The 14,214-nt window shown below is 38.1% G+C and overlaps 1 protein-coding gene and 1 long non-coding RNA gene across 2 annotated transcripts; both read left to right on the top strand.

Moving 5' to 3' along the window:
- Positions 1–2,875: 2,875 nt before the first annotated feature.
- On the top strand, positions 2,876–4,854 carry LOC139357336 (uncharacterized). The gene is made up of 3 exons (XR_011610329.1): positions 2,876–3,026; positions 3,432–3,624; positions 4,628–4,854. It is a non-coding gene; the product is annotated as an uncharacterized lncRNA (long non-coding RNA).
- A 5,974-nt stretch (positions 4,855–10,828) lies between these two features.
- Positions 10,829–13,600, top strand: LOC105468903 (olfactory receptor 52E8-like). Its single transcript, XM_024788739.2, is given in 2 exon segments — positions 10,829–10,848; positions 12,679–13,600. Coding segments are annotated over 2 exon segments (942 nt in total).
- The last annotated feature ends 614 nt before the right edge of the window (positions 13,601–14,214 follow it).

The following is a 14,214-nucleotide window of genomic DNA, read 5'->3' on the forward strand; positions in this document are numbered from 1 at the left end:
TGGGCACCACTTAATATCCCCTCACAGATTCCTCAAGGACAGAGTTTCCAACCTGGGCAACGTAGTGTAAGCTTTAACTCTCTGAAATGAATGCACACATCAGAGAGTGGTTTCTTGGAATGCTTCTTTCTGTGTTTTATTTCCGGATTTTCACTTTTCACCATAGTCTTCAGAGGGCTGCAAAATAACACTTTTTCAGATTTACAGGAACAGTGTTCAAACACTGCCTTATGAGAAAAGAGGTGTAACTCCCTGAGTGGAATGCACACATCACAAAGCAATTTCTCAGAAAACTTGTCTCCAGTTTTTAACTGAAGATAAGTCTTATTTCACCACAGGCCTGAATGTGCTCTTGAATGTCCCTTTGCAAATCCGTCCATGATGCAGTTTCAAAACTGTGTGATAGAAAGAAGGTTTTCTATGTGAGATGAATAGACATATCTATCACAAAGTAGTTTCACAGAAAGCTTCTTTCCAGTTTTTGTCTGGGGATATTTTCTTTTTCACCATAGGCATCCATTTAATCAGAACGTCCCCTGGTTGCTTTTTCTCCAAATGGGATTCCCCAATCGTCTAAGAGAAGAAAATTATAACTCTGTGAGTGGAATGCACACGTCACAAAGCAGCTCCTCGGTAATTGTCTCTCCAGTATCTATCTGAAGATATTTCCGTTTTCACTGTTAGCCTCAAAGCGCTCCCGAGTATCCCATAGGTGACTAACCTAAAACAGTGTTAGAATACTGCTCAATGAAAACAGAAGCTTAACTGTGCAAGTAGACTTCCTGTGACCTAGAGTAGTTTCACAGAATGTTTCCTTCTGGTTTTTATTGGAGGGTATTTTTTTTCAGCATACCTTTCTCAGGTTCCACAGAAAAAGTGATTTCAAACTGCTCAATACAAAGTATGATTTAACCCTATGAGTTGAATGCACACATCACAAAGCAGTTGCTTCAAAAGCTTCTCTCCAGTTTTCATCGGAAGATGTTTCCTTTCTCACCACAAGCCTCCGAGTGCCTCTTAATATCCCCTCACAGATTCCTTAAAGACCAAGTTTCCAAACTGGGCAACGTAGTGTAAGCTTTAACTCTCTGAAATGAATGCACACGTCAGAGAGCAGTTTCTTGAAACACTTCTTTCTGGGTTTTATTTCAGGATATTTCACTTTTTGCCGTAGTCTTCAATGTGCTGCAAAATATCACTTTTTCAGTTTTACAAGAACAGTGTTCAAACACTGCCTTACGAGAAAAGACGAATAAGTCCCTGAATGGAATGCACACACCACCAAGCAATTTCTCAGAATGCTTCTCTCCAGTATTTATCAGATGATATTTCCTTTGTCACCATTGGCCCGAATGTGACCCTGAATATCCCGTCGCGGATCCATCCATGACGGAGTTTCCAAGCTGTGTAATGTAAAGAAAGCTTTATCTATGTGAGATGAATAAACAGAGCGAAAAGCAGATTCACAGAAAGATTCTTTCCAGTATTTATCTGAATATATTTCCTTTTTTAACCTAGTCCTGAATGTGCCCCCGAATGTCCCTTCGTGGATCCATCTCTGACAGAGTTTCCAAGCTGCGTAATGTAGAGAAAGCTTTATCTATGTGAGATGAATACACATATCCCAGAACAGTATCACATAAAGGGTTTCCCCGATGCTTTATGAGAAGAGAGTTATAATACTGTGAATGGAATGCACACGTCACAAAGCAGTTCCGTGGAAAGCTTCTCTCCAGTTTCTATCTCAACATATTTTGTTTTTCACTGTAAGCCTCAAAGTACTGACGTATATCCCTTTATATGCTAAACATGAACAATGTTAGAAAACTGCTCAATGAAAAGAGGCTCAACTGAGCAAGAGGAATTCACATGACACACAGCAGTTTCACAGAAAGATTCCTTCTGGTTTTTATCTGACGACATATGTTTCTCCATATGCTAAAGATCGTTCCCAATGGTCCCTCCTCAGATTCCACAGAAGCAGGGAATTAACAATGCTCAATCCAAGGAATGATTTAACTCTATGAGATGAATACACACATCACAAAGCAGTTGCTCAGAAAGCTTCTCTGCAGTTTTCATCAAAAGACATTTCCTTGCCCACCACAGTCAAACGGGCACCACTTAATATCCCTTCAGAGATTCCTGAAAGACAGAATTTGCAAATGGGGCAATGTAGAGAAAGCTTTACCTCTGTGAAATGAATGCCCATATCGAAAAGCAGTTTCTTGGTTTGCTTTTTTCTGGGTTTTATTTGAGGATATATCACTTTCAGCCATAGTCTTCAATGCACTCCAAAATATCACTTTTTTGTTTTACAGGAACAGGGTTCAAACACTGCCTTATGAGAAAAGAGGTATAACTCTCTGAGAGGTATACACATATCACAAAGCAGTTTTTCAGAAAGCTTCTCTCCAGTTTTTATCAGAATATGTTTCCTTTTTCGCAATAGGCCTGAATGCGCTTTCAAATATCACTGCGCGGATTTGTCTGTGACGGAGTATCCAACTGCGTAATATAAACAAAGTTTTATCTCTGTGAGATGAATAAACAGAGCAAAGGGCAGATTCTCAGAAAGCTTCATTCTAGTATTTATCTGAAGATATTTCCTTTTTCACCATAGTCCTCTATGTGCTCCCGAATATCCCTTCGTGGATCCATCCATGACAGGGTTTCCAAGCTGCGCAATGTAGAGAAAGATTTATCTATGTGAGATGAATACACATATCTAATAACAGTTTCACAGAAAGGGTTTCCTAGATGCTATATGAGAAGAGAAGTAGAACACTGTGAGTGGAATGCACACGTCACAAAGCAGCACTTCGGAAAGCTTCTCTCAAGTTTCTATCAGAACATATTTCCTTTTTCATTGTAAGCCTCAAAGTATTCCCGAATATGCCTACACACGCTAAACATAAACAGTGTCAGGTAACTGCTTAATGAAAAGTGAAGCTTAACTGGGCGAGTGGAATTCACACGGCACAGAGCAGTTTCACAGGAAGCTTGCTTCTGGGTTTTATCTGAAGGTATTTTTTTTCCATCATATTCTAAAGAGCATTCCCAAATTTCCTTTCTCAGGTTCCACAGAAACAGTGATTTCAAACTGCTCAATCAAAAGAATGATTTAACTCTAAGAGATGAATACACACATTACAAAGCAGTTGCTCAGAAATCTTCTCTCCAGTTTTCAAGGGAAGACATTTCCTTACTCACCACAGGCCTCCGGGCGCCACTTAGTATCCCTTCGCATATTCCTCAAAGATGCAGTTTCCAAATTGGGCAATGTAGAGTAAGTTTTAACTCTGTGATATGAAAACACATATCAGAGAATAGTTTCTTGGAAGGCTTCTTTTTGGGTTTTATTTGAGGATATTTCACTTTTTGCTGTAGTCCTCAATGTGCTCTGAAATATCAAATTTTTTGTTTTACAGGAAAAGTGTCCAAACACTGCCTTATGAGAAAAGGTATAACTCCGAGTGGAATGCACACATCACAAAGCAGTTTCTCAGAAAGCTTCTTTCTGGTTTTTGTCTGAAGATATTTCAATTTTCCCCATAGTCCTGAATGTGCTCCTGAAGGTCCCTTCATCGATCCGTCCATGACAGTGTTTCCAAACTGCGTAAGGTAAAGAAAGCTTTATCTATGTGAGATGAAAAAACATTGCAAAAAACAGATCCACAGAAATCTTCTTTCCAGTTTTTATCTTAAGATATTTCTTCTATCACCATAGTCCTGAATGTGCTCCCGAATGTCCCTTCGGGGACCCGTCCATGACAGAGTTTCCAAGCTGAGGTAATATAAAGGAAGCTTTACATATGTGAGATGCGTACACAAATCACAGAGCAGTTTCATAGAGAGATTCTTTCCAGTTTTTGTCTGAGGCTAGTTCCCATTTCACCATAGGCATCAACATGCTCCCGAATATCACTTGCTACCTTTTCTCCAAAAGATTTTCCCCTGTGCTGTATGAGAAGAGAGGTATAACACTGTGAGTGGAATGCACACGTCACAAAGCAGTTCTGCGGAAAGCTTCTCTACAGTTTCGGTCTGAACACATATCTTTTTCACCGTAAGCCTCAAAGCACTCCCGAATATCCCTTCACATGCTAGACATAAACAGGGTGAGAAAACTCCTCAATGAAAGGAAAGGCTTAACTGAGCAAGAGGAATTAAGACGACAAAGAGCAGTTCCACAGAATGCCTCCTTCTGGATTTTACCTGAAGATATTTCTTTCTATATATTCCAAAGTGCGTTCCCAAATGTCCTTCCTCAGATTCCACAAAAACAGTGATTTCAAACTGCTCAATCCAAAGAATGGTTTAACTCTATGAGCTGAATACACACATCACAAAGCAGTTGCTCAGAAAGCTTCTCTCCAGTTTTCATCGGAAGATGCTTCCTAGCTCACCACAAGCCTCCGGGCATCACTTAATATCCCTTCACAGACTCCTCAAAGACAGACTTTCCAAATTGAGCAAAGTAGCATAAGCTTTAACTCTGTGAAATGAATGCACGTATCATAGAGCAGTTTCTTGGAACACTTCTTTCTCAGTTTTATTTGAGGATATTTCACTTTTCGTCATAGTTTTCAATGTGCTAAGAAATATCACTTTTTCGGTTTTACAGGAACAGCGTTCAAACACTGCCTTATGAGAAAAGAGGTAAAACTCCCTGAGTGGAATGCACACATCACAAAGCAGTTTCTCAGAAAGCTTCTCTCCAGTTTTTATTTGAAGATATTTCCTTTCTCACCATTGGTCTGAATGTGCTCTCGATTGTCCCTTCGCGAATCCATCCATGACGGTGTTTCAAAACTGCATAATAGAAAGAAAGTTTATCTATGTGAGATGAATAAACATATGTACCACAAAGCAGTTTCACAGAAAGCTTATTTTCAGTTTTTGTCTGAAGATATTTCCTTTTCCACGGTAGCCGTCCATATACTCCCAAATGTCCCCTGGTAGCTTTTTCTCCAAAATGGACGCCCCAATCCTCTAGGAGAAGAAAAGTATAACTGTGAGTAGAATGGACACATCACAAAGCAGCTCCTCGGATATCTTCTCTCCAGTTACTAGCTGAAGATATTTTCGTTTTCACCATAAGACTCAAAGTGCTTCCGAGTATCCCTTAGCTGACTTAATTAAAACAGTGTTAGAATACTACTCAATGAAAACCGAAGCTTAACTGTGAGAGTGGAATTCAAGTGACCTAGAGCAGTTTCACAGAAAGCTTCTTTATGATTTTTATTGGGGGGTAGTTCTTTTTCAGCATATTCTTAAGAGCATTCCCAAATGTCCTTTCTCCGGTTCCACAGAAAAAGTGATATCAAACTGCTGAATCCAAAGGATGATTTAACTCTATGAGATGCATGCACACATCACAAAGCAGTTGCTCAGAAAGCTTCTCTCCAGTTTTCAGCAGAAGACTTTTCCTTGCCAGCCACTGGTCTCTGGTTGCCACTTAATATCCTTTTGCAGAATCCACAAAGAGAGACTTTCTAAACTGGGAAATATAGAGGAAGTTTTAACACTCTGAATTGAATGCACACGTCAGAGAGCAGTTTCGTGGAACGCTTCTTTCTGGGTTTTATTTTAGGATATTTCACTTTTCACCATAGTCTCCCATGCGCTTCGAAATATTACTTTTTCAGTTTTACAGGAACAGTGTTCAAACACTACCTTTTGAGAAAAGAGGTATAACTCCCGGAGTGGAATGCACACATCACAAAGCAGTTTCTCAGAAAGCTTCCATCCAGTTTTTATCTGAAGATATCTCCTTTTTCACCATAGGCTTGAATGTGCTACCAAACATCCCTTCATGGATCCTTCCATGATGGAGTTTCCAAACTGCATGCTATAAGGAAAGTTTTATCTATGTGAGATGAATAAACATATCTATCACAAAGCAGTTTCACAGAAATCTTCTTTCCAGTTTCTTTCTGAGGATATTTCCTTTTTCACCATAGCCATTCATAGACTATGGTGAATATGAATGTCCCTTGGTAGCTTTTTCTCCAAAAGGCAATCCCCAATCCTCTATGAGAAGAAAGGTATAATTCTGTGATTGGAATACACACGTCTCAAAACAGCTCCTTGGAAAGCTTCTTTACACTTTCTGTCTGAACATATTTCCTTTTTCACAATAAGCCTCAAAGTGCTCCCGAATATCCCTTAGCAGACTGAACAAAAACAGTGTTAGAATACTGCTGACTGAAAAGAGAAGCTTAACTGTGTGAGCGGAATTCACACGACACACAGCAGTTTCAGAGAATGCTTCCTTCTGGTTTCTTTCTGAGGTTATTTCTTTTTCAGGATATTCTAAATAGCGTTTCCAAATGTGCTTTCTCAGATTCCACAGAAACAGTGATTTCAAACTGCTAAATCCAAAGAATGATTTAACTCTATGTGGTGAATTTAAACATCACAGAAGAAGTAAGGAAAGGATCCAGTTTCAGCTTTCTACTTATGGCTAGCCAATTTTCCCAGCACCATTTATTAAATAGGGAATCCTTTCCCCATTTCTTGTTTCTCTCAGATTTGTCAAAGATCAGATGGCTGTAGATGTGTGGTATTATTTCTGAGGACTCTGTTCTGTTCCATTGGTCTATATCTCTGTTTTGGTACCAGTACCATGCTGTTTTGGTTACTGTAGACTTGTAGTATAGTTTGAAGTCAGGTAGTGTGATGCCTCCAGCTTTGTTCTTTTGACTTAGGATTGCCTTGGAGATGCAGGCTCTTTTTTCGTTCCATATGAACTTTAAAGCAGTTTTTTCCAATTCTGTGAAGAAACTCATTGGTAGCTTGATGGGGATGGCATTGAATCTATAAATTACCTTGGGCAGTATGGCCATTTTCACAATATTGATTCTTCCTATCCATGAGCATGGTATGTTCTTCCATTTAATTCAAGATGGATTAGAGACTTAAATGTTAGACCTAATACCATAAAAATCCTAGAGTAAAACCTAGGTAGTACCATTCAGGACATAGGCATGGGCAAAGACTTCATGTCTAAAACACCAAAAGCAACAGCAGCAAAAGCCAAAATTGACAAATGGGATCTCATTAAACTAAAGAGCTTCTGCACAGCAAAAGAAACTACCATCAGAGTGAACAGGCAACCTACAGAATGGGAGAACATTTTTGCAATCTACTCATCTGACAAAGGGCTAATATCCAGAAACTACAAAGAACTCAAACAAATTTACAAGAAAAAAAACAAACAACCCCATCAAAAAGTGGGCAAAGGATATGAACAGACATTTCTCAAAAGAAGACATTCATACAGCCAACAGACACATGAAAAAATGCTCATCATCACTGGCCATCAGAGAAATGCAAATCAAAACCACAATGAGATACCATCTCACACCAGTTAGAATGGCGATCATTAAAAAGTCAGGAAACAACAGGTGCTGGAGAGGATGTGGAGAAATAGGAACACTTTTACACTGTTGGTGGGATTGTAAACTAGTTCAACCATTATGGAAAACAGTATGGCGATTCCTCAAGGATCTAGAACTAGATGTACCATATGACCCAGCCATCCCATTACTGGGTATATACCCAAAGGATTATAAATTATGCTGCTATAAAGACACATGCACACGTATGTTTATTGCGGCACTATTCACAATAGCAAAGACTTGGAATCAACCCAAATGTCCATCAGTGACAGACTGGATTAAGAAAATGTGGCACATATACACCATGGAATACTATGCAGCCATCAAAAAGGATGAGTTTGTGTCCTTTGTAGGGACATGGATGCAGCTGGAAACCATCATTCTTAGCAAACTATCACAAGAACAGAAAACCAAACACCGCATGTTCTCACTCATAGGTGGGAACTGAAAAATAGGATCACTTGGACTCAGGAAGGGGAACATCACACACAGGGGCCTATCATGGGGAGGGAGGAGGGAGGAGGGATTGCATTGGGCGTTATACCTGATGTAAATGATGAGTTGATGGGTGCAGCACACCAGCATGGCACAAGTATACATATGTAACAAACCTGCACGTTATGCACATGTACCCTACAACTTAAAGTGTAATAATAATAAATAAATTAAAAAAAAATTAAGTCGTGCCACTGTGTCATATATACAGCAGTTCCTATCCCAAAGGAATCAAAGTTTTAATGAAAACATAAATGCCTTCTCTTCAGCATGCTAAATTGTTCACTCATGCAGATGCCAAATGGTGTTCAAAATGATGCTTCTTAGAGATTTAGAGATCAAGGTAAGTCATATCAAAATTCAGCCGCAAAATACAATAGGAGAGATGGAGAAAGGCTTATGTCAAACTTATAAGGAAAGATAGAGGACAGAGTATGGAGAGAGAAAGCACAATCATACTCTTGACCTCCCCAAAACTACACATGCTTTTTTACATTCATATATACCTGTAACCCTGCAAAATTTCCACACATGAAACCAAAAAGACTGCAAAACTGTTGAGGAAGATGATGTAGCAATATATCCTATAGCTCTTGTTTCTGAAACTTATGTACAGGAGCTTAAATGTGATAGCAAAAGGACAGGATTTTTTTCCTGCTTTTATTGGGTAGTATTAGGCATACTAAAGGTAATCAGTAAATAAGTTTTTAATAATCACATTTTTGAAGAAATGAATTGTGAATCATGAGCCTGAGGAATAGAGTCTTTTAAAAAGAGTCTCCAAAGTTAACGTGACAAAGAAGCTGATAAAGGAAATCAGCTTTGGTGCTGGAATGATGGGCATGAGACTGGAAGATTAAGCAGATATAAAATTAAAACATGCACATTTTATCTTCTGTTTACCATCATCTGACAAGGGACATGAAATGAGGTGTGTATGAAGACTTTGTGAGGGTTATTGGATTAAGGTGCAGTAAAAAGAAGCAAGGTTTGAGAATATGTCTGCCAGATATAATTCTATGTAAACCTTAGTCTTAGAAGGTCAAACAAAGGTGCTGGAACCTAGTTTTATTTCTGAACCCAACATAAATTGGAGAATATACAAATGCATGCTGTAATAATAGGTCAGCATACAGTCATAGAATAAGGGACTAGATGTTTTGAGAAATGTTTGTAGACTTGGAAATGATGTTTTCTCAAATAAAAGTCCCAGTTATAAAACTCATTTAGAAAAATCCACAAAATATGTGTGAGAAATTGATTTTCATGGTATACAGCCTTATTTTAGCTTTATGAGTTTCTGTTTTACCAAGAGTAACTAAGATACCAGGTATTTCTTAGGACATAGAAGTGCATATACAGAGTTCAGAGTTCAAAGGACATTTTACTGTATCCCTGTAAAAACTAACGCAGAGAACCAAGATTCTGGGATTTTGTCCTGGCTGGACAATATATTTCTTTTCCTCACTTTGTCCTTGTTTTTGTCTCCATAGAAAATTTCATATATATATGAGAGAGAGATAAAAAATATAGAGATAAATATATCTCTATATATAGATAATAAAATATATAATATATAAATACATATAATATACAAAATATATGTAATATATAAATACATATTATATATAAAATATATATATTAAGCAATTTTTCTTTAAGTCACAGCCAAAGCCCAACTTCTTCCCTGGAATTTTCATTGCCCCATCTCTACACCTGCAACATTTGATGTGTTTTTTTTATCATAGCACTTGCAATGCAGCTTTAAAATTTCTTCTCTGAAATTGTATCTCTGTCTACACTGTGGTCTTTTTGAGAGCGTTTGACAGGTATTACTCAAATGAATGCTGGCTGGCAAATATAGGACCTCGTAGATATTTGGTGGAATAAATTGTGAAGTCCCTTCCACATCTGTCATGTATTATTCACTAATGGGGAAAGAAGGAATTGTGTCTTTATGTCTGATTTTCTTATTACAGATCTGAGAACTTTAAAGCTATTGTCAACAGTCTCAATAACTATGTACATATTCTCCATCTTGAGAAAATTTCCCTAATTTTCTCCCATTTCTGCTAGCCATCATTAGCTTCAAATGGGTAGTTTTTTGTAGACTCTTGCCTTGTTACAGGTTCAAAGTAGAGCGTACTGATTTTATTTGCTCCTAATGGTGACCACTGGACTCTGACTTCTTCGAGCCTCCACATATTCTCAAATTTGAATCAAAGTGTTCTGTGCAATTGTGCAATTCAAAGTCAATCACTTTCACATTATCTGTAGAACTAGTTTTAGAAGAGAATTTGCTCAATAATAAACATCTCTCACATTGATTTTTGAAAAATTTAATTTATTATAAATGAGCTCAGAATTTTTCTTTTTTTTTAATTTATTTATTATTATTATTATACTTTAAGTTCTAGGGTACCTGTGCATAACGTGCAGGTTTGTTACATATGTATACTTGTGCCATGTTGGTGTGCTGCACCCATCAACTCGTCAGCACCCATCAACTCGTCATTTGCATCAGGTATAACTCCCAATGCAATCCCTCCCCCCTCCCCCCTCCCCATGATTGGCCCCACTGTGTGATGTTCCCCTTCCTGAGTCCAAGTGATCTCATTGTTCAGTTCCCACCTATGAGTGAGAACATGCGGTGTTTGGTTTTGTGTTCTTGTGATAGTTTGCTAAGAATGATGGTTTCCAGCTGCATCCATGTCCCTACAAAGGACACAAACTCATCCTTTTTGATGGCTGCATAGTATTCCATGGTGTATATGTGCCACATTTTCTTAATCCAGTCTGTCACTGATGGACATTTGGGTTGATTCCAAGTCTTTGCTATTGTGAATAGTGCCGCAATAAACATACGTGTGCATGTGTCTTTATAGCAGCATGATTTATAATCCTTTGGGTATATACCCAGTAATGGGATGGCTGGGTCATATGGTACATCTAGTTCTAGATCCTTGAGGAATCGCCATACTGTTTTCCATAATGGTTGAACTAGTTTACAATCCCACCAACAGTGTAAAAGTGTTCCTATTTCTCCACATCCTCTCCAGCACCTGTTGTTTCCTGACTTTTTAATGATCGCCATTCTAACTGGTGTGAGATGGTATCTCATTGTGGTTTTGATTTGCATTTCTCTGATGGCCAGTGATGATGAGCATTTTTTCATGTGTCTGTTGGCTGTATGAATGTCTTCTTTTGAGAATTTTTCTATAGACAGGAAGAGTGTTACAAAACAAAATCATATAACATTTTTTCTTTCTGTGCCATGAAAAGCAAAATTCCATAAAGACACTAGCATACCAGATGGAGAACAGCATTAGTAGGAAATACATTGTAGAATAAAGTTCTTCTCCCTGTCCATGTAAGTCTGAGATAATATTTAAAATTCTCTAGAAGAAAAAATCCCTCTCTCTACAGTTTCTTTAACGTATGTGGTTCTTTATGAGTTCTATATATGGTGTATTTATCTAAATTAATCTTTGATTCCATATTTAGCTTTAAGTGCAAAATAGTTTCATTAATTATCTTCTTTTAAATTTATTTACCCAATTTCAAAAAATGTTGGATACAATATTCTTTTTGCAAAAGAAGTTGTGATGATCAGGAAGTTGTTTATTTTCTGAAACATCATATTAAAATTTTCTTATCTTGTTTTCAATTTATTAACTTAATATTTAAAATTGAGAAGTTTTAAGTGGCATATAAAAAATGTAGGCTTTTCAAAGACTACCAACCCAAATGCCCATCAACGATACACTGAATAAAGAAAATGTGGCACATATACACCATGGAATACTATGCACCCATTAAAAAGGATGAGGTAATGTCCTTTGCAGGGACATGGATGACGCTGGAAACCATCATCCTCAGCAAACTAACACAGGAACAGAAAACCAAACGACACATGTTCTCACTCATAAGTGGGGGCTGAACAGTGAGAACACATGGACACAGGGCGGGGAACGTCACACTCTGGGGCCTGTTGGGGGGAAGGGGACTAGGGAGGGATAGCATTAGGAGAAATACCTAATGTAAATGATGGGTTGATGGGTGCAGCAAACCACCATGGTACATGTTTACCTATGTAACAAACCTGCACGTTCTGCACATGTACCCCAAAACTTAAAGTATAATAACAAAAAAATTACATATATATGTAAATACAGGTTTTTCCTCTTTGCTCTAAAAGTAAATCCACTAGTACTCTACAACTCATGTAGAAATGCATAGACACACACGAACACACACTCAGTGCATAAATATAAACTTTATTGTTAGAAGGATCTCTAGAAAGGGATTAACAGAGATTACAAATAAAAAAAAATCAGCCTGAAAGTTAAGAAAAATAGGCATAAAACTATCAGATTCATAGATTCTGAAACCTTATTTTAAAAATTAGTTTCTGCATAAACTCTTCATTATAAATTTCTATCAGGCACATAGATATTTCTCCCTGACTTTGTTCCTCATGTGTAATAAATTCTGGTAGGAAAAGTGGCAATCAGGTAAAGCTGATTTAATTATTGGTTCTGTTTCATGCTGATATGAGCCTAGAAGAATAAGAGGTATTTTACTCTTTTTCAGAGAGGAATCAAAAAGAGCACAATACTGGTTTGTTTGTTTTTTGTTTGTTTGTTTGTTTGTTTGTTTGTTTGTTTTTAGCAGGAGTCAGGACAAAGTGAGAAGTGGAGCAAGAATCACTAATGGAAAGTCAATAATTGTCACTGATATGCACAACAGATTTTTGTGACAGAAAGAATGCCTACACCCAGTTCCATCCTTCTTCATTCCTACTGCTGGGTATTCCAGGGCTAGAAGATGTGCACATATGGATTGGAGTCCTTTTCTTCTTTGTGTATCTTGTTGCACTCCTGAGAAATGCTGCTATCTTGTTTGTGATCCAGACTGAGCAGAGTCTCCATGGGCCTATGTACTACTTCCTGGACATGCTGGATTCCATTGACCTGGGCTTGTCTACAGCCACCATCCCCAAAATGCTGGGCATCTTCTGGTTTAATATAAAGGAAATATCTTTTGGAGGCTGCCTTTCTCAGATGTTCTTCGTCCATTTCTTCCCTGTCATGGAGAGCATCGTGTTGGTGGCCCTGGCCTTTGACTGCTACATTGCCATTTGCAAACCTCTTCAGTACACCATGATCCTCACTAGCAAAATCATCAGCCTCATTGCAGGCATTGCTGTCCTGAGGAGCTTGTACATGGTCGTTCCACTGGTGTTTCTCCTCTTAAGGTTGCCCTTCTGTGGACATTGTATCATTCCTCATACTTACTGTGAGCACATGGGCATTGCTCATCTGGCCTGTGCCAGCATCAAAGTCAACATTATGTTTGGTCTTGGCAGCATTTCTCTCTTGTTATTGGATGTGTTCCTTGTTATTCTCTTCTATGTCAGGATCCTCTATGCTGTCTTCTGCCTGCCCTCCTGGGAAGCTGGACTCAAAGCTCTCAAAACTTGTGGCTCTCACATTGGTGTTATCTTAGCCTTTTTTACACCAGCATTTTTCTCTTTCTTTACACACCGTTTTGGCCATGATATTCCCTAATATATCCACATTTTCTTGGCTAATCTATACATGGTTGTTCCTCCTGCCCTCAATCCTGTAATCTATGGGGTCAGAAGCAAACACATTAGGGAGAGAGTGCTGAGGATTTTCTTCAAGACAGATCACTAACCAGTTGGAGTTTGGAGGGTCTCTCTTAGCATTCATGATGAAGCAGCCACTAGGGAGGAGAGAAGAGACACCAGGGAATTTGGGTAGAGAGAAAGTGAGATATTTCATAATTATGAGATAATATAAAAATCATGAAATAATGTTTCATAATTATTTCATAATCATAAAATAATTATGAGTGTATTGGTAGATAAATACTATTTCACAGTCACCTTCAGTGAAATGTCCCAATCACAAAATATATCCATTTGTTTGTTTTAATGTTTTTGCTGGGTTTGCCTTGTCTTTTTGTCTCTGGATAAATAGTTGTAATCATTTAGAAAATGTGGTGTGTGTATGTGTTTGTGTTCATATGTTCATAGAGAGGAACTGGTAGAAGGCAATTAAACTGACCAGTATGGATTGAATCCTTGCCTGTATTAATTGTTTGAACCAGCACTTTCTATTGATAGGCAAGACTTTTTCTCCTGATGCTCTGTTCTTCCAGAAAGTCTCTTTATCCAGTTTGAGAGAGAAAGGCACAGAGCATATATTAATGCAGAGTGATAAATCAAAGGACAGACTTATGAATCAGGTAAGGTGTGGTACACATGGTTTATTTGTGGGATAGTGGA

The sequence above is a fragment of the Macaca nemestrina genome, chromosome 12 (assembly GCF_043159975.1).
Source record: "Macaca nemestrina isolate mMacNem1 chromosome 12, mMacNem.hap1, whole genome shotgun sequence".
Classification (NCBI taxonomy): domain Eukaryota; kingdom Metazoa; phylum Chordata; class Mammalia; order Primates; family Cercopithecidae; genus Macaca; species Macaca nemestrina.